The sequence below is a fragment of the Rhinolophus ferrumequinum genome, chromosome 3, assembly GCF_004115265.2.
Source record: "Rhinolophus ferrumequinum isolate MPI-CBG mRhiFer1 chromosome 3, mRhiFer1_v1.p, whole genome shotgun sequence".
Classification (NCBI taxonomy): Eukaryota; Metazoa; Chordata; class Mammalia; order Chiroptera; family Rhinolophidae; genus Rhinolophus; species Rhinolophus ferrumequinum.
The window spans coordinates 62,780,189-62,800,932 of NC_046286.1; the positions used below are offsets into that span (position 1 = coordinate 62,780,189).

General features: G+C 43.8%; 1 protein-coding gene across 9 annotated transcripts in view; it reads right to left on the reverse strand.

Moving 5' to 3' along the window:
• The window catches only part of DDO (D-aspartate oxidase), a 70,941-nt gene that overhangs the window by 24,636 nt on the left and 25,561 nt on the right, over positions 1-20,744 (reverse strand). For 5 of the 9 annotated variants that reach the window (XM_033097125.1, XM_033097160.1, XM_033097142.1 and 2 more), the window contains exons 5-7: positions 20,265-20,392; positions 17,811-17,920; positions 3,096-3,271 (exon numbers count right to left, since the gene is read on the reverse strand). In XM_033097125.1, the coding sequence (XP_032953016.1) occupies positions 3,096-3,271; positions 17,811-17,920; positions 20,265-20,392 (414 nt within the window). Of the gene's footprint in view, positions 1-3,095; positions 3,272-4,063; positions 4,280-5,090; positions 5,424-17,810; positions 17,921-20,264; positions 20,393-20,744 lie in introns of those variants that run through there. The other 4 variants (XM_033097175.1, XM_033097184.1, XM_033097168.1 and 1 more) reach the window with 4 other exon arrangements.

The following is a 20,744-nucleotide window of genomic DNA, read 5'->3' on the forward strand; positions in this document are numbered from 1 at the left end:
CAAGCCCCCCAAAAAGAGTGTCCAATGTAGGCACAGATGAATCCAACTGTGGGTGAAGTATTTGGTCGTCTGATCCCTGTGGAAGGGTCATGGGGGAGAGTCCAGAGTCAGGCCAGGGGTTGGGGAACAGTAATCTGCGGCCACAGAGGAAACGAGGGAAGTGAGGCAGAGAAGGTGCTGCGTCAGCTCTGCTTGGAGAGACTCCCTGGAGTTCAAAATAGAGGCGAACAGGCCCCTAGAGTCATCCTGCTCCCCAAACAAAGCCCCCAGGTCAATGAGGGCATTTCAGTAGCAGTGTTTAAAACTTAAAGAGGCCACAAATATCTCTTTCGGAGTGGATCTGTACTGCCATCTTTAAACATGTGCCCATGTGAACTCAACACTGTATTCCAAAATTGCAGACTGGGGCCACTGGTATAGAAATAATAAGCTGCAAAGAAAACTAAGTTAGACCTCTATGGATTGTACCCCAATCATCTAGGCCAGTGTACGGGGCTGTATTGAAATGCATCCCCCTGTTCCCTCCCCAAACCTTAAAAACAAAATAGTGATGGAGATTCACACACTGAAGACGTCATCCCAAAAGGACAGACAATTCCAGTTCAATAGTGGGTAGAGCCAGCCTGGTGATGTAATTCATGTCCAAGTGCTAGTAAAAGAAAATTGTAGCCAGAGTGATGGTAATTACAATAGCAGTTGCTGACATAGCGCTGCCTGTGACCCAGGCACGGTTCTGAATGCTTTACACATACCAATTCATTTAATCCTCACAACAGCCGTATAAGATCAGTATGGTCCTTGACCTTCCTAAGCACTGAAGACGGTTATCACTGGGGCTGGTCTGAAAGAAGCCGGGAGAGAAGACCAGAGTCTTTATCTAACAGCACCAGAGAGAAAGAGCCTGATCCAGGCCCCAGCCACCTGACCAGAGTATGGGCTTGGGCCTCAGTGGCCTGGATGAACTCTCAGATGAGCCTCCTATGAAGATGATTCCATGACTATCAGGCTAATTCTGACCACTCACCTGGGCCTGGGGCAAGCAAGGGGGCTCCTAAAAGATGGACACAAGAAAGGCACCCAGGGTAAATTAGCACTGTGCAAACACACCAGCCTCCTGTGCTTGTTGCAAGGGAGCTCATGGGTACACTAGCATTATGGGTTCTGATTAAGCCATGTTCCTGGACCTGCAACGCCAAGGTACTTCCCTCCTCATCCTGGCAAAAGATGGGTTTATTCTCTGTTCGGTGAAACAGGAGGGTGTCTGGACTGGGAAACACCACGTACAGGCAGAGGCAGGGATGCCATAGTGAGAAGGGGAGGGTTAAGGAAACACATGCAAACCAGACGCTTAGACTCCAGCCCTCTTCTCCCGCTGCCTTCAAGAATGACGCCAGCCAGGCCTTCACCCTTCCCAGCCAGGAGCCTGGAAGCCTCTTCTCTGGTGAGCATGACTTGCCTCAAAAGAAAGGACTTATACGTAATGACATCAGAGGTTCTCCAACTAAACAGCCCGGACATCTCACTCCAGTGAGACTCAAGGCAACACGCCCTGTGCAGGCGCTCAGGAATTCCCATCAGCTATTTAGCAGCCTGCTCTTAACTGTTGGCAGACAGGTAAAACTGACCATATGGCCCAGGAAAACCTGCAACATGAAAAATGAGAACATCCAACAAAACTACACAACTTGGAGACAACAAAAACTATGCAAGGAGAAGAAACTTTTAAAGTTATAATTAGTATCTTCAGAAAGATAAGAAGACATTGCAGCCTTAGAACACCAATAGGGTGTTCTCGCAAAGGAAAATTTAGAGATTAAAACAAGAGCTTTGCAATATTAAAAATGCTAGAGTCAAAACAAAATGTCACCAGTAAGGTAAAAGACAAAATTTATAAAATCTCCCCGAAAGTAAAACAGAAAGAGAAAGAAATCGAAATAGGAGAGAGTGAGGAAGCTAAAAGAATTGGAGGTCCAGTCCAGGAGGTCCGGCATAATAGCAATTCCAAAAAAAGAAAGAGAAAAGAGAGAGAGAGAGAGAGAGAGAGAGAGAGAGAGAGAGAGAGAGAGAGAGAGAGAGAGAGATCAGGAGGGAGGAGTCAATAAGTGAGTAATTTAAGACTGTTTCCCGAGCTAAAGAACGTGAGTTTCCAGATTAAATGCACAGGGCAATGTTCATAGTCCAGATTGCTGCTCTTTGTAATAAACCTTATAACCATTTGACTGTTTAAACTATGTGCATGTATAACTTTGACTGAAAATTAAAACTAAATTTAAAGGGGAAAAAGGAAGGTGGAAATAGTGAACATAGACCTCATTAGCTGCAAAGTGATTTTGGTTTCTATTTAATGCTATTTCTGTTCTCCAATTTCATGTGGAAAACACAGTACGGAAAGGGTGCATGGACATGTTTTTAAAAAATCAATGCATCTGTAGGCCTGAATACAAATTGATTGAGTGTTTTATACTGGCTTAGAAGTGAGGCTAATTTTAGTCCCGTTACATACAAGTAATTTCTGACTTGACTGTCATTACTGGTGAAAACAGAAAGACTTAGAGTTACCAGTTGCGGTAGTCATTCGTGCTGTTCACCAATTACTTCTGGCTCGCCTCCACCTTCTGGGACCCTTACAGAATTGCACTTCCTGGCCTCTTTCTGAGGGATGGGAGCATTGGGACTGCTGGCCAATGAGCTGTCATCACAAGTGATAAAAGTCACTACTAGGCCAGATCTTTTCATTGCAGAGGGGAGACACCCCACCTCACCACCAGCTCTTTTCCCCCAGGCACAGGTGATAAGGACACTCAAAACAGCAGCTGCTCCATCAGCTTAGGTCCCTGGGTGAGGAGCAGACCCCTTGTTAACGACAATCAACATATACGGTGAGCAAGAAATAAACCTTTGCTTTTAAGCTGCTACGGTTGGAGGTTATTCTTGTCTTACAACATAACTGAGCCTTTCCTGGCAGATAAACCAAGATGTTGAAAGTGTACGATACACTTACACGCACATCCAGCTGTCTTTGTCAACAGAATTCCACTACCATCATTTTCCCTAATATCTAGCATGTCTGACAGAGGAGCAAAAATCCCTCTCACCTGGGTAAGCGTGGGGAATAAGGATTCCAGCTGCCACATCACTCGTGGTGTCAGGAGTGAACTTGTCTGAAATGACGGTGACGGAGCATTGTGGGACCAGCTTGGAAATGCACAGAGCAGTGGAGAGCCCCACCACGCCTGCCCCCACAACAGCAATCCGGACCGTGTTCATGGGCCTGTGAGGAGAGAAGAGTCAAGCTGTCAGCCTTGTATTAGGGATTCTTCTATCCAGTGCAAAGTCTGGCCCTGCGATCAGCAGCCGCTCAAGCTAATACCTTTCCTGTCAGTGTTTCTCTTAGAATAAAGAGAGGTCTCTGTAAGCTCTCTTTCCATTAAGTGTCAAGGTACGGGCAGCAAAGTCTCCGTGGAGTTCTAGACTTCAAGGCAAAACCAGCCCAGAGCTGCCTCTAGAACACACGACAGGTAAGCAGGTTTTCAGGTAGGGGGAGATTTCTACTCATTCTGCCCCCTTTCCCAAACCACTTTCTCTGTGGGCACAACCTAGGGAAGGTTGGTGAGCTGAGCAAGGTGGACGCAAGGAGATAAAAACCTCCTGAGGAACAGTCACTGAGAGGGCAGGATGCACGGGCAATTTAGAATTCAGCTGTACTGTCTACAAACTGGTTTGTAATTATAACAACATGACAGAAAGTTTGAACGACTGACCTTGCCATCTCCTCTCCTGCTCCTCATCTAACTGGGGACCAACTTTACCTACCGCCTTCCCTGCCTCTGTCACTGCTTTGCCCACCCCCACATTCTCACGCTCACCCCTATCCTACACGTGAAACCCCACTCTCTGAAAGCAAGCTTTTCAGGTAAGGAACTGGATTCCTTGGTGGACCCAGGTGATGATTCTGTACCCTGGGGAGCAACCCGGGGTCTCCTAGCCTCGATTGCCTCATCTGTAAACCAGGTCGGATGAATTCTTCATTAGCTCCTATGGGTGGTAAATAAGAGAGACCCACCGAGGTTGTCTCATAAAGGCGGGTCTTTCGGAGAATTTGTATGAAATGCAAGAGGCAGACGTCCAAGAACCTGGGCTGGGCAGCCTGAGACTGGCACCCAGTGTGGGAACTAGAGGGTTAATAAGGGCTCCACACTCTCCTATCCCCTTACCCCTGAGCCCTGCTACAGTCAGCTTCTCTGACCACCATGGCTTCCTTGCTTGTCTTTCCAATTCTGTTCCCACTCTCTTTCTAACTCTGTCTGCAGGTCTCAGGTTGAAACTCCAGAGAGAGAAAATGCAATTAGTCCAGTTGATCATTGCCGTCCCTATCAGACAAAGTTCTAGCACCAGGCCAGCTTATCAGGCTAAACCAGCATGTAAATCTGCCCGTGGCGTCAGCAATAGCCAGGTCATGTGATACAAATCATGGCCACCTGCATGTTCCTCAGGGGAAGTGGGCAGTTTCCTCTGTTGTGAGCAGGGCAGACCTGGTACGGCTCAGCTGTCAGTTGTCTCTTCCAGCTCTGAAGGTCTCTGGCACTGTGATAGTTTAGTCCTCCAATGAGGTTTACTGTGTTTTATTTCTACTTCTTAAGTAGTACATGCATTTCCTCAGCCGTTAGTTAATCTGATTGCTCCCCAGTGGGCTGGCTAGCTAAAAAGGAACAGGATTGCCAGAGCAGAGGGAAGAGAAGGGAAAGGTCCAAGGCAAGAGGCAGGGGACAAGCTTGAGGAGCATCGCCCTGCACGTGTCCCCTGGAGGTAGAAAGTAGCCACCTAATCCCTTACTGACTTTCCTCTTTCCCACCAGCCTCCCGGCCCAGCAAGTTTCTCAAAATAGCTCTAATAAATTAAGTTGAGAGGGAAAGTAATCCATGGCTGAGAATAACCAGCTGCCAGGTGAAGAAACGTGAGCCAGCAAGGTGGGTACGTCCCGCCCCAGGGACCTGTGAATCACTGTCACCTGATCCCATTAAGGCACACCCCTAAACTCCCAGAGTATGGGCAGAATGACCCCTGAGCCACAAGCAAGAGGATTCAAGTACCTGTCTCTGAAAAACGCAGCCTGGAACCCACAGAAGGCTCTGGCACCAACACTTGTTTTCCCAGTGAGTGGTTGATCCAGTGCCCAGAGAGACAGAGGGAAAGCAAAACTGCTTCCCATTGGGGAAGTTGTTAAGGACGTTGCCTCTAACCTTACTCTCCATTGGCCCGTACGCCTGAGTCTCTGTCACTATTCTCCTGGAGAAAGGAGACATTGACCTCATCTTGTAAGCTCCGTGGAGCTGGGGCTCTGCCAAGCCCTGGGAGCGGGTCCACTCTTAGCAGCTCTTCTCTTTCTAGTTTGCAAACCCTCCATCTCGCCACCAGCCTGGGATTTTTCCAGCTGATTTGTAGGCATGGTAAATAACGGGTAAACCTGTCCAACTCCCAGCAAGTTCTGAGCAGAAGCCAACCCTGGTTTCCTCATTTGGCTGCCCAGAATTATCTGCCATCTCCCATTGGTGCCTGGCTCTGCTGGGTCAGCTGGTGGGAGGGAGCATGGGGGGTGGGAGGGCAGAATAATGTTGTTGATCACTAAGATGGTGACCTGCTTGCAGTTGGAAAAAATATTTAGGAAATAATCTAGGATAAAAACCAAATGATTCCTTAGCCCACATATTCAAATAGTTGCTGAGTGTCCACCGTGTGGCAGACACATTACAGTCCATAAATTTGTTCATAGGGAAGCTGTTTGATGTCACAAAATAATGATAATATTGTAACTAATATGTATTTAGCCTTAACCATATGCTAGACACATGCGTGACACACTATAGCACAACCACTAAATGAAGTAGGTACTCTTAGTATCACCATTCTATAGATGAGTAAATAGAGGCTCCAGGAGAGTGAGAACTGGCCCAAGGTTTCTTAAGTGGCAAAGCCCAGTCTGAATGTCAGTCTCCAATGCTCAAGGTCTCCACCAAAGCACACAATTTTGTGCCACGAGATCTGTCTGTTTTACCTTGAGCAAATCACCTAACTTCTAAGTTTCAGTTTCCCCATTTGAAAATTGTGATTAAACTAAAATTTCTCGTACAAGGTGTTGTGAACATCTGCTGAGTTAAGACATGTAAAATTCTTTGTAAGTGGTATCTCTATTTTATTGAGCACCTACTATAAAGTCAATCAACAAACACTTGCAGAGCAGTCACTCTGTCCAGGGCATGTTGCAAGGACTACAGGAGATTTAAGAATTTCTAAAATGATGTTATTTCCCTTGAGAAAGGAAACAAGGCAGAATAAGACAGTCCTCTAATAAGGTAGCACTAACCATAGGTGCTGAGAGGGCTCAGGAGAGAGGGAGCATGGTGGACCCAAGTGGCCAATAAAGGAGAGGATGGGAAATGAGGAAGACTCCAAAAAATCAGTGAGATTGGATGGACAATGAAGAGCAGGGTAGGAAATACTGGGAGGGAGAATGGTGTGAGCAAAGCCGCAGAGGCAGGAAGTTCAAAGAGAGCTGAGGAAATGATGGGTGGTGACATGAAGAGGTATGTGTCAGAGCAGAGTGTGAAAAGTGCCAGAAATCTGGCTAGGATGGAGGACTGTGTTTGAAAAGTAATGAAAGCCATGGAAGACATTTGAGAGGGCTCCTTTTCCTCCCTGCCCAGGTCAGGACTCTACTTGACTATGAAAGGAAGATGAGAAGGAAAACATTTAGAAATGAAACCAAGAAAGTTGTGTGTGTATACAGCTAGTAGGTGTTTTATTTTCTGCTGCAAAGAACTGCAGTGATATGACTAGAATGAGGAGGAAAACAGATTCAGGTGTCACTGAGGGTGAGAGTTAAAAGGAGTCTCAAGGACCACCTAGCAGGACCTTATGTTATCATTTTACATGAGTGGCTGAGGTCCAAAGAGTTGAAGTGGTTTCCCTGAGACTGAAGGTGAGCTCAGCTTCATACTCCTCCCCAACAATTATTCAGAAACGTTTGCCTTGGGCTCTGGAGGAGCCCACAGCCTCACCATGGTAGGGGCTCCCTGCCCACCCAGCCCCTCCTGCTCTGCTCTGCATGCCTGTCAATGGCTCGGGATGTGTTAACCTTGCCGGTGTGTTAGTCTGCTAGTAAATAAGGAGCCTCAAGCCAATGGAACTTGAATTCTTCAGCTTACTGAGGAAGCCAGGCTCTTGGAACCAGGCAGTCAGCAGTGAGTAGCTCCAGGTTGGTGCAGGGAAGCAGAGAAGGCGTTCAGGGCACTCATGTCTCTGATACATGGGCGAGCCCTGTCGGGACACAGAAGTAGGGCAGAGTCTGTAACTGAACCCTTTCCTCCTTGTAAAAAAAAAGACTTTCAAGACTTATGGGAACACCTCTGAACATCTCAAGTTGGGTCTCTGACACAGTAAGACCCGAGAGACACAGAACGAAGAAAATGAATTTACTTAGGGAACTGTCAGTTGTCAGTAAATACTGGAACCACGTGGACTTTAGAGATAAAACGAACAGCTATTACTGACTTCTGGTAAATTCGGATAAGACATGAACATCCACAACTCCCAGACATTGTTGGAGGCGGTTACCAGAGACTTTGGCTTCTGTAGTCAGCTTCACAATCATAACTGGGAAAACGGTCCTCTTCACCACCTACAAGAATTTAAGTACCCCTTTGCACATGCCATTTTACAGAATGAACCCTTTGTATTTGGTATGTTTTCAGTAAATATTTGATAGCGGTGAGATAAAGGGGACAGGTAAGCCCCTCAGAACTGATCATTCGATTGAATACATTCAAAGTATATATAGTTTTTCTTTTTAATTTTTGTATTGAAGTATAATTGACGAAAAACATTATATTAGTTTCAGATGTACAACATAACAATTTGATATTTGTATATAATGTAGAATGATCATAATAAATCTAGTTAATGTCTGTCACTATACATAATTACAGAATACTTTTTTCCTGTGATGAGAACTTTTTTTAATTAAACTAAAGTTTATTGGGGTGACAATTGTTACTAAAGTTACATAGATTTCAGGTGTACAATTCTGTAATACATTATCTATATCTCACATTGTGTGTTCACCACCCAGAGTCAGTTCTCTTTCCATCACCATATATTATACCCCATTTACCCTCTTCTAGAGCCCTCCCCTCCCCTCTTACCCTCTGGTAACCCCTAAACTATTGTCTGTGTTTATGAATTTTTGTTCTTTCAGTTGTTTGTCTTGTTCTTTTGCAAAGTGTATTTTTAATATGGACTTCCCTAAGAACATACATCTTAACAGAGATTCAGGGAAAGAGAGGTACAAATTCAGCTTTCGTGGGGTCTGAAGATTATACAGTTTTAAAAGTCAAAAACATCAAATATTAACTAAGAGGGGAAATCTAAACGACAGTAGGAAAACAGGCTAAGAATGAAGGAAAAAAGAAAAAGACAAAATCAGAGACGAGAGGAAGGATAAACAAATGTCTTCCTCTTCTCATATCCTATTTGTTTTGTTTTGTTTTACAAAAGGAAAAAGGTTTTTGGTTTAACATTTTATTTTATTAGTGGAAAGACCAAGTGAAGAACTGAGCAACTATCCAGAGAACTTAATTAATATAAAAAGTCTAAATAATTCAGGTCAAATTCCTCTTTTTTTCCCTTAGCAATGATTTTAAATAACAGCATGTATATAGTTGTCTTAATCCTTATTTTACTTACCTCTGCAGATAACACTAACATTTCATCAATTCTAATATATTAGACATAAGACATATCCAACAGCTAAATTTCAAAAGCAAAGAAAAAGTAAGGAACTTTTGATGAAAATATAGTAAAGAAAAACCTAAAACCTATGGGAAATTTATCTGAAATGCACTCCTCTAACAGAGAAGATTTATACTGTAATTTTGCAGTTGAAATGTTCAGAATATTAAACTATTTTTGCAAATTATGGTTTTAAGTGAAATTGAGGAAACAAAATTTAGGACTTAGAAAAAGAAGCGTGAAATCTTCCTGTAAATTATTTTCTTTAAAGGGCAAGAATGTTTAAATTTCTTTTTGCATTGGCGAAAGATACTCATAATACTTAAAATCAATTTCCTGGATGATCCGCAAACTTTAAAGTTTGCAATGCACTAAAATGCCACAGCTTCTCTGTACTTTGAAGGAGACTTATGGAGAGAATTTGGTAAATTTAGGAAAAGTAAAAATGTCAGACTAGAAAATGCACTCCTGGCCCCTAGCAGATGTGTGTCCCTTAACGGGACCAAACATACAGACATGTGCCTACACATTCAAGCCCTCTTCACTCAGAGTGCTGGAAAGCAAGATATCTTTTTTTATAGCTATAGTTTTTGTGGCTACATTATGAAGACAAACATTTTTACTAAAAAAGACTTGAATTTAGAGCTATGGTTCTCATAAGAGGGGAAGGAATATCAGCAACAGAATCTTCAAGGGCCTTTGTCAAAAGAAACACTCTCACAGGGCCCCTCTTTCCAGTTGACAGTCCGGGTTCGAAGGGGGCGGGGAGGAACCCTGGAGTATGTGGTCTTCCCTCAGGTAGAGGGGGGAAAGGTTGAGAAACAATGACACAGAAGAACAAACACGGAAAACGATATTTTGCGGCAATAGGAAAGCAGTCTTAAAAAAAAAAATCAGCATTCTCACCTTGGTTTTTATTTCTTTTACAAAACAATTGTTTTAAAATTTCCTTACAAAGTTTGTTTTGAAAAGACATAATAAAGGACATGTGGGAGATAAGAATAACATTTCTCTAATACAAAGGCATTGAACAATATTTCAGGTGCCAGACAGCACACATGGCACACTAAGACCAGAATCCCCTGAATTAATCACTTCCGTTCGTTCCAACATCCGCATCATTGGCTGTGGGAAACAATTTGCCTGAACTGCTATCTGTTTCCTCATCCAGTTTGATGGCTTCCTCCCAAGTAGTTGTCAGAGGCTTCCCAAGGGTCTCTGGAAGCCTGAGTGTTAGCAATCCACTCACAAAAGCCAAAGTCCCAGTAAGCAACTAGAAGGAATTTAAAAATTAATAATAATAAGTGACACATGAAGGAAGAAATGTATCCTTCAGAGAATAATAATCCTGACCTTTTTTCAGAAGGAGGTAACAGAATTGAGTTTGACATGACAGTTGTCATTTTTACTCCCTGGTGAGACCTTGGGTTACTTAGGCTGGGCTGGGAGTTCTTTAACTCATCAGCTAGGCTCAATCAGAGCATTTATTCATTCATTCATTCATTCATTCATTCACTCACTCACCCCCAACTCCATAAATCCCGGGTACTGCCTGTATTATCACTCTTGAATGTACTGTCCTAGGAACTACACAGAGAAAAAAGTCCCTGCCCCATCTTCCCAGACTCCAGAGTCTTGTGGAAAACCCGACAACTGAGCCTTGGTTTGGGACTTGATGGTCAACCCTGTCCCTGCCTCCAAAATCGGCACGCTGTCAGCATCCATTAAATGATGGGGAGTTCATGAATGCATACCTGCATGCATGAATGAATGTTTCGGTGAACCAAAACCTACAGAATTTAAGGGAAACAAAACAAGTGCAATGGAAACTAATTGCTATTAGTTTCTTTGTGGGGGGGAGGGGTGTCCATCTGATTTACTACTAAAAGCAGTATATTTCTTTACTTTCTAGATTTTGACACATAAAAGGCAACCTTTTAGACGAGCACCAAGGTGTTTGCCTTTAAAAATTCAAATCACATTAAAAATTAAAGTCTACATATCTATTCTCTACTGATCGTTACGAAGATCTTGGGTGGAATTTAGAACTAAATCTCTGTACAGTCCTTAAAAATGTGTTCATCCTTACATAATTTAAATTCCTCTAGCAGAAAACACTGCCTGGGAAGAGCCCATAAAAAGAACTTAAGACATGGTTTTTCTGATAGATGTACGTACCTGATGCTTTGACAGCCTCTGAGAATGAGAAACATGAAACACGGTGCAACTGTGACGTGACGTGAGGCCACATCTGTAACCAGTGTGAGCTGGGAAGTCAGGTTTTTATTTTTGTTTTGCATAATGCTGGGAACCTAATTCTTAGAAAACTCATGAGTAAGCCTAAAACTAGTAGAATTTAAAGTGACACTCCAAAGGTTGTTTAAAGACATTTTCTGGTGTCTCGGGACATAGCAGGAATCGCCACTGATGTACAAACCCCAGAAGAACCCTGCGTCAGGGTCTGGGCAAACAGTGAATAAGCCTAAATGAGAAATAGGATCAAATCGAAGATCCAAGACAGGGCTGGATTTTTCTTTTTGGCTTTAGGAAATAAACAAACCTATAACCTTCCATTCTCCTCTCGCTTCAAGCAGAAGACCTGGTCTCCTGCCACCCTGGCCAGCTCCCCGCACCCCACAAACATCCCAACAATGCCCCCTCCCTCCTGGCCAGGAGGAGCCCGTCGTCCTCTCCATATCCCACTGCGATTCTCCTCCTCCTCCTCAGGTTCTCCTTCCATCAGCCTACCTCCCTCCCTCTCACATATTTCTGAACTTTTCCTTTCCACTGGATAGTTTCCCTCAGTAAAAGTAGAAGTTCTTGAGCCTCTTATCATCTCCAAAGCCACTCTGCCCGGTAACTTGCTACCTGTGTGGCCCTTGTGCAAATCACTTAACTTTTCTGCTCCTCAGTTTTCTTGTCTGTAAAATGGAAATAATAATAGTACCTGCCCCCAAACACGGTTGAAAGGATTAAATTAAGTAACACATGTAAGGCCCTTAGTAGTGCCTGGCCCCTGGTAAGCAGTCAATAAATGCTATCTTTTAAAACAAGCAAAAGAAGCCGCTGCCTCAACCCACACCCCCTCCGGACTCTGGCCCACCTTTTCCACAGCCGTCACTGCCTCTTCTCCCTCTGCTTTCCTTCCATCCTGCCCTCTGCAGCCTGGCCCACTCCCAGGACCCACAGAAGCTGCTCTCCCCAGGCCACAGACTTCTGGCTGCCAACTCCCGTGGATGTGTCGCTGTCCTGCTCTTTCTTAGCCACTGTCCTCTCCTGCCTTCCTCACCTCCTCTCCTCCTTTGGGACCCTGGGAACCTCCCGTCCTACAGGCTGCTGCACCTGTCTCCGCCCTGGACCCTTCTGCTATCAGTCTCCCTCACTCTTTCCTCATCTCCGTATAAGCTGACTCCCAAATCTGTACCTCCAGCGGGGCTGTCCCCTCAGCTCCAGACTGCAAAGGCGTCTGCCTCCTGGACGTATCCCCTGGTGCCCATCCTACAGGCACCTCACACTCATCGCGTACTGTCCTTCCCCACCTCAACCCTGTTCCTCCTCCTGGGTTCCCTCCAGCCCCAAGAACCATCCTTGCATTCCCCCCATATCCATATCCATATGCTCCACCATATCCAACAGGTCACCAGGTCCTGTGGATATACCTTTTCCATCCTGTCCTCTCAAACCCGCCGTTAGTCCACATGCTCTTCCTGGCTGACCTCCTCTGAGACCCCTGCCCACCTTTCCAGACTTACCTCCTGGGTGTTAGCAATAATGCTTGCTCCCAACCCAAATTGGCTGTATTCCTTTCCCCGCTAAGTCTTTGCCTTTCTGTTCCCTCTGCCTGGAATTCCCATCTCTCTTCTCCACCAGGCTGACTCTTACTGGCCCCTCCAGGTACAGATGAAAGGATCCCTCCTCCAGGAAGCCTCCCCTCTGGCCCTCTGGCTTGGTAGGCCTCTCCTATAACCACGTAACCGCGGCATTTCCCACTCTAGCCCTCATCTCTGGGGCTTGTCATGGTTTGCTCTTCTGCCTTCCCCCACACTGGATGTCTCTAAGGATGGTGCCTGTTTCTTTCTTCTCTCTGCTCCTTAGCACCTAGTAGAGGGTTTAGCTCAAAATCAACACTCACTGAACTTCTGCCAAATGTGCTGATGAATACAAAAATGATACAAATTAGGTGTCCACTTTTATTTAGTTTACTGGAAAATAATGGTTGATAATAAAAGGATCAGAACGAGCGATTTTCATGTGCATCTTTTCAAAAGAGAAAATATAAACTTATCATCGAGATCAGCGTTTCCTATCCTCAAAATGAAAGCACTGCCTTGCTAGGCAGTTTGACCTCCATAAATAAGCTTAATGAAAAATTGAATAATCTATTTTTCTTACTCATTAAAAACAACAAGCAACATCTGTTGCCTCCAAAGGAAGCACATTCACAGAATATTTCTGCAGATATACACAAGACCCTGCTGACACGGGTTGTCTAGGGGAAGGGGGCCTGGGGCGGTCAGGGTCAGGGTGGAGGGGGAGCTTGTTTCTCTGCACTTGCTTTTGTACTGTTTGTGCTGTGTAAAAGGCATGGCACCGGGGTCTGAATCCAAGCTCTGTCACCTTGAAGGTGTGTGACCTTGAGCTAAGAATGACTTTCTGTAACATCTCCATATCTGTAAAATAGGGATAGCAATTAACAGTATCTGCATTCTATGAAGACTAATTTTGTAAAGCACTTAAAACAGAGCTTGTCACATAGCAAGCACGATTTAAGTACCTGTTAAATAAAATGAAAAATCCTTTTTAACTCCACAGTCCTTAACTGACCCACGGATTCCTTAAAAAAAAGAGTCTTTTATGTGGTTTTCATAAATTTATAGTAGTTTGCTTTTATAGATGTATCTATCTTCTTCTGTGTGTTTCAGCTTATTGTTTAAAAAAAAAACACCTTTCCTATTTTTATCTTTTATTTATTTAATGAGGAACATCAAGTGCTAGCACAAAGGAGAGGCTTCTAGAAAAGTCCATACCCTGAAATGGATGGTGGACTTTCCAAAAACACCTCCCTGGGCAGGCCAGACAGCCCGTGTCATTTCCCAGCCTCAGGGTCAGTGCACGAAGGAGGCTGGCCTCCCAATTCCCCAGTCAAGCAAACCTCGCTGAGAGTGTTCTGGGACGTAAGACAGATGCCCACGCCAAGCCAGTGGTTACACACCACCTATTTGTGTAAGGTGATTTTCGGTAGTATCAGACACTTGGTTTTATTACCTGTAAGATTCTGTTAGTGTATTTCACAAAAAGATATAACTAGTATAATACCCACTATTTCACTGTTATTACTGTGCAGGGCAAAGCTAAATTTTAAAAGGCAGTCTATTTTATTTAAAACATTAAGCAAACTATAACATGAGCAGCACGTAAAGAAATGCTTTGCTGGACCCAGTGGTGGGGATACAAAATGTCCTCCCCTGCAAGAGATAAACAGTTGAAACTAGAGGGACAAAAACATATGTGCATATAGTAAAGCCAGGCTGTGACTGGGCTGTGAAAGGGGCACACACAAAATACTGTGCAGACATGGGAAAGAGAGAGTCATTAGATCTGAGTGGTCTGCTTGGAGAAGTGGGGTTTGCTCTGCGTCTTGAAAAATACATGGGGGGGGGGGCTCATCTAAACTCTTACAGTGTTTGTCCTCCCACCAGTTGTCCGGCAGAGGCAATGCAGGAGGACAAACTGGAAATGAGGCAGGTGGTCCCAGTTGCAGTCCTGTTTCCCCAGCTGTGGAGTCACGGCCATTAAAGCACCCGGACAGCCTCATCCAGAAAGATCCTGGAGAGGCAGCTGGTCTCCACGAAGCCTGGGAAGACCCCATAAGAGGGGCCACGTTTTGTCAACAGCCCTGGACTTCATGGGAGTACTGGGAAGAAATCACTGCCCTAAGCCATCTTCTAGTTCTGGGTGCCTGTCAAGGCTCTGTCCCAGATGGAGCTCAAGCTTCTGAGATGTTTGAGTCCTAACAGTTCTTGGATTTACCTCTCAAAAAGGAAAAAAAAAGTCTATGTCTATCTGTGTATCTATCTGTCTATCTATCATAAAATAGGATTTAAGTATAAAAAAGGCATAAAACAAATGCACAGTTTAAGAAATAATTATAAAGCAAAAATGCCACACTCTTGATCACCCACAACCCCGTGCTGCTTGCATCCCAGAAGCTTCTTCCCCCTCCTCCACAGTGTCCTGATTTAGGAGGTGGGAGAGAAACACTCTCTACAGAGGGGACATTTAGGCAAGGCACAGGAGGAGAGTGAGTCGGGGTGAGTGAGAACAGAGTGAGTGTGGAGAGGAGGGGAAGGTGTGTGAAAAAACAAAACAAACTAGGGAAGGTGAGCAGGGGTTCAATCTGGAAAAGACTTGAATTGAATCAGGCAGAGTTTGGATTTTATTCTGAAGGCGAGAGGGCAATTGGAGCAAAACTGTGGTTCAGCAAACTATTCTGATGGGATTGGGGGTGGAGTTCAGGAAACAGACATAGTAGGCGGAAGCTGATGAGGAACTGAACCAGAAGCAGGCAACCTGGGGTGGTTTTGATAGAGAAGGTGAAGATGTAGTGTCCTGCATTGGGAGAAGACGGGGGAAGAAGAACAGGGCAAATAAAAAGCTGATGCTGAAGTGTCATGCTGGAGGCCACTGAGTCCTAACCCAAATTGGTAGACGGAGGAGGAGAAAATTTAAGGCACCAACCAGTTTGGTTTGGGAAACAGTAGATTTGCTATAAGACATTCAGGGAGAATAATCCATGAGGCTGGTGGAAACATGATTTTGCAACTTGGAAGAGAAGTCAGAACTTAGGAGAGGTTGCCTATGCATGGAATGGGAAAAGATAGCCAGGATGGCTTTTAGAGAATGAGTCTATTTAAGGGGCGATCAGAAAAAGAAAGAGGAGCACTGAAGGAGACCAAGAGGGAACAGCCTAGAGAAAGCTATGGCAAAGAAGTTTAGGAGAGGTGGCTTGGAGGGGGAGGAAGAGGGCCAGCAGACCCAGGGCTCTCCCCTAAGCCACTGCAGCCCCTGGGGCCACCCCCAACCCCACACCCTCCATGCTCCCCAATCCCTCCTGCCCCACCTCTCCCTGTCTCTCATCTACCTCCTGACCACAGGGTCTTGCTAAACCCAAGTGTAACAGTGTGATTTCCCAGCCTCTCAGCCCCCACAGGAGGAAATCTGCAAACTGAACGTAACTGCTCTCACCATTCATAACCAGGCAAACAGCCCACACCACTACCAGAGCCAGCAGGGAGAGATTTTTTTTATGTCTGAAAACCACAGGTCCCCAACCTCTCTGTCAGGTACCACAGAATCCTTCGAGGAACAGGCAGCCTCTAGAATCCTCCTTGACTAGCAGGCACACTGCGGGAAGGTGGAGGCAAGGGGTGGGGGGTGAGAGGCAGCCTGCGGATCCAGGGGGAGGGGCATAGGCTGTGCTGGGCCAGGTGATGGAGGCAGAGGCACTGAAAGACTACAGAGAACACCGCTCTCCCTGTGTGGACCCAGCTTCATGATATGGGTGAGGAGAGCCCGGTCTCTGGCAGGCATAGGTAAAATGTACAGCGCACCGGTGGCTGGAAGGCAGTCGACCAACAAGAAAACAGCAGCCACCCCGCCACTTGCCGACTGGTGAGCTGTTAAAAAGATTTCTACAAACCCTCATCATCGCTGAATTATAAATTCGCTTCCAATAAATAAAAACACAGAAGGCAATTAGTTGATCAGCCTTTCTGCTATCTCAGTAAGGTTCTATCAACTGATTAAACACCTGGGGCATGAAGAGCCAAACGCTGGAGAGGTAAACGCAGAACGGAGCTATGATGCTTCCCACACGGCACACCACGCTGCCACTTCCCACGGCCTGCGTCCTGAAAACATGAGGAGTATTAAGACAGTATACGATGTCAGAGGGGTAACAGACTGGGGGAGGAGGTGATCACTTTGTGAGGGGTGTAAATGGCTAGTATATTAAAAATTTTTTAAAAATTTAAAAAAAAATTAAAAATTAAAAAAAAAAAAAGACAGCAGCAAGAACGGAAGAGAAGTAGAACACAGATGATGCAGAGAGTGATGGAACGACTTCCTGTAGCCCCTGTTCACCCTCCCAGACGAAAATAAACAATAAAACTTAAGCTTGGCTTAACATACTTGGAAATAATTTTACTCTAATTTTTCAGGAATCACTCGTGATTTAGATATACATTCTGTAAAACAGGGGTATATAAAAGCATACAGATAATTCAAGACAAAAAAAGGGTAAACCATTCTACATCTGGTATGCAGATGAGACCCTCATGTATATTCATTCAGTCTAATATTGAGGGCACCATCAATTTTCTAGAGCAGGAATTTGTTTGAGGTAGGAAATGGAAATTTTGGAGACAAATGATTTATATCTATGAAACATTCTATCTTATTTTTTTAAGTCAAGCAATATCTCAATGTGCTTTTCTTTCAAAGTTATTTGAAGAAACCTTATATAATGTCTAGCAGGAAGGAAAGAGTGTGCTTTTAATGTGAATAAATATCTTTTCATAAGCCAAGCAGTGAGGGCCCAGGAGAAAACAAACCTGCCAAACACCTTGATCTTGGACTTCTAGCCTCCAAAACTGTGAGAAAATAAATTTCTGTTGTTTGAGCCATCCAGTTTGGTGTTTTGTTATGGCAGCCCCAATACAACTGACACCCGAACATTAAAAGATACATCCTGAGTAAATTAAGTCAGTGTAGGTCAATTATATTCAAGATTTAAAATGATTTAGGATAGTAGAAAGTATTTCAGAACAATTTCTCTAATATCCTTGCTAATGAGGTATAGACAAAGCCTCAGATTCAGAATTAGCATCATCATATAACTTTCCCACATCTCAGAGCTCCAGTAACGTCTATGAAAATAAAGCATGTATACTCAAAGGTCAAATATAGTGAAATGACACGTAAGTGAAAGACAATGGGAAAACAACAGAAAAATAAGTAACTCTTACCTTATCATGGTTGGATACAGTTCTGCTGTATAAAGGTAAATGAGGCCAAATGCTGACCCTATGGCAAATTTTCCAGCCATAGTTGCCACCACACTCCAAATATAGTAACCCTGCAAAAAAAAAATATTAGCAAAATAGACCATCATAAGTAATATTTTTTAAAGAAAAATCCTTAAATGAAATCTTTAAAATGATTACTTAAAACTTTCTAATTGTCCACTACTTTTCAGGACAATGAAGAGTTTTGTTTTTCTGTTTGAATTTATTTTGTAAACTCTACTCATGGTATGCAAAAGCTTTCCATCTTCATGAAATTTAAAAGAAAGTTTTATTGTGCCTCCCCCCGCCTTAGAGATTTCAAATTACCAAATAAGAAAAGAATACCTCTTGGGAAGACTGCTTTGGAATGAGATACCCCCAGACATGCTGGTTCCACCAATAATTGACCCCCTCCTTCTGGAACTGACCCAGCAGAATAAATCAAAGAGCCATAAAAATAAATTGTGTCTTTTGCAGCAGTAATCCCATGGCTTATAAATTATCCTCAGAAAATAATTTGAAAGCAATAACTGAACTATGCATGCAGACTTCCCCCACCCCCACCTTTGGCTGCTGCAGTCCTCAACAGCAAAACCTCTCCACGCTTCCAACTTAGTTTCTGCTTTCCCTATTGTGTCCCACTTCCAGCACTGGCTCACAAGGACCTCCCATATTCCATCTCTTCTCTCCCCCTCATCTGCCAGCTGGATGTTGAGACCCAGGCGACCTGGGAGTTCATGTGTTGAGGATGGCAGCGCCTCTATCAACCCGAGTCCCTGAATAGAGTCCATGGAGCCAAACATTCCCTCACCACTCCCACTGCGACCAACCAGGTACACCCACATCGGACTTTCTGTGAGCAAGAAATAAACATCTGTTATGTGAAGTCACTGAGATGTGGGGGTGCCTCTATTAGAGCAGCCAGTGTCATCTTGTCACCTCACTTACTACTGCAGACAATATTTGTTGAATGAATCAATGGGACTTAAAACTTTTTTGTATTGTGTTGGCACTACCGTTTGGGGAGAAATTTGTGGTTAGGGGTTAGTGCTCTGTTTCTCAAAATCCCCCTCAGCCACTATCGTCTTCCACATTACTGCTGTGGCTTAACCACTGTATGACTCAAAGGTTCTGGGGTTCCCCTCGCCATCAGCTCAACTAATATCGCTGCAAACTACTTCAGAACACAAACAAAAACAGGTATGGATGAAGCTCCCTCAAATTGGCACAGACCTCCTACTGAGTAGTTGTACTGCATTCTTCTCAGTTGTATATCAATCACCTGGAAATTTCAGTTACATAAAACATTTGATTCACCAACCCTGATAATTAAGTGAAGTGTCACGATAAAAGGAAGTCACAGGTTCGCTTAAATTTCAAACGTTGTGTAAAAGTTAAAATACCTTGTTCTAAATGCTGAGATACTATTGCTTGATAATTATATAATTGCTGGAGAAAATTATATAAAATATTTTCAAGTATTGTTATTGTGACCAGACTTTCCAAATGAAGAATGAAAATACAAGTGATAACAACATTTTGGTGTGTGGGGGGAAGAGGAGCAGCATTTCTGGATGCAAGAGGTATTCTAGGGGATGGGGCTTGCCAAAATATAGGAATATGAAAGTCATTTCAGTAGTTTATGGCAGTGTTTCTCACTAAGAAACTGCGTTGTTTAAAACAAGCTCCTCAGGGGGGTTATGCATACTAGAAATTGACAACTACTAAGCTACCACAGTGAAAAACAAGGCTATCTAAATTGGAACACTCTTGAATATGAGTTCATTATATCCCTCAGAGGTTTCCACGGCTCCCTCCCTTCTTCAGGTTTCTGATCAAACGTCACGTTCTCTGAGAGGCACACCATCCTTGATCACCCTAGAGAAAATCAAGTAGGATATATGTGTGCCCCCCACATACTCAGTCATTCTCTATTCCTCATTCTGTTTTTTATTCATTATATCAACAGGAACTTGATTTGCTGTGTGTCTTCAACACCTAGAACAGCAGCTGGCACATAATAGATGCCAGATAGATTTTTGTTGAATGAGTAAATGAATGAATGAAAGTTTGGAAGGCAGGATCTACTTTCCTCACTCAAGATTATTGAGTTTCCAAAATACAACACTCGCCATCTCTGGGAAGTGGGATTATGGGCATTATTTTTTAATGTTTTCGTTAAATTTTCTATCATGCACATGTAGTACTTATATAACAGACAAAGAATGCTTTTTTAAAAAAAAAAGAAAAAGAAAACATAAACAAAAACAGAAAACATATTTTTAAATGTTATGTATATACTCTGTCCATATGTCTGAATTGATCGTTGTACTTACTGTAATAAGCTAAAAATTCTCCCATCAAACTGTCATAGTATAACTAACCGTTCCCTAAATAAAACACAAAATAACTCACCTTGGGGATCACCATAATCACACCACAGAAAAGTGCACCTGAGATAAGGGAGAACATCAGAACATTTCTTCGCCCCACAATGTCCATCCCCACGCATACGAAGATGTAGGCGGGAATTTCCACTGCTCCTGTCGTTGAGCAAAAGGGCCTTCTGTAAGCCATGGTGTCCAGCTGTACGAGGGGACCTCGCCTTCTAACCCATCCCCCAAAAGGAATGATCAGCCACATCCGTGCTTTCAGGGTCCTCTAACAACTATCCAACAACTGTAGGAGAAGCAACAAGACTTACCACTTCTAAACTCGCTGGAGGAGGTTTCCTGGGAAACCACTAATGCTCACATAATCTGCCCAGTACTTACCACCTGTCCTAGAAATTGTATCCCCTACTAAGCTGTAAGCTCCTCAGGACACAGCATGGTGCCTGGAGGACAGGACCATTGAATGAATAAATAAGTAAATTAATAGAGAACATTGATAATA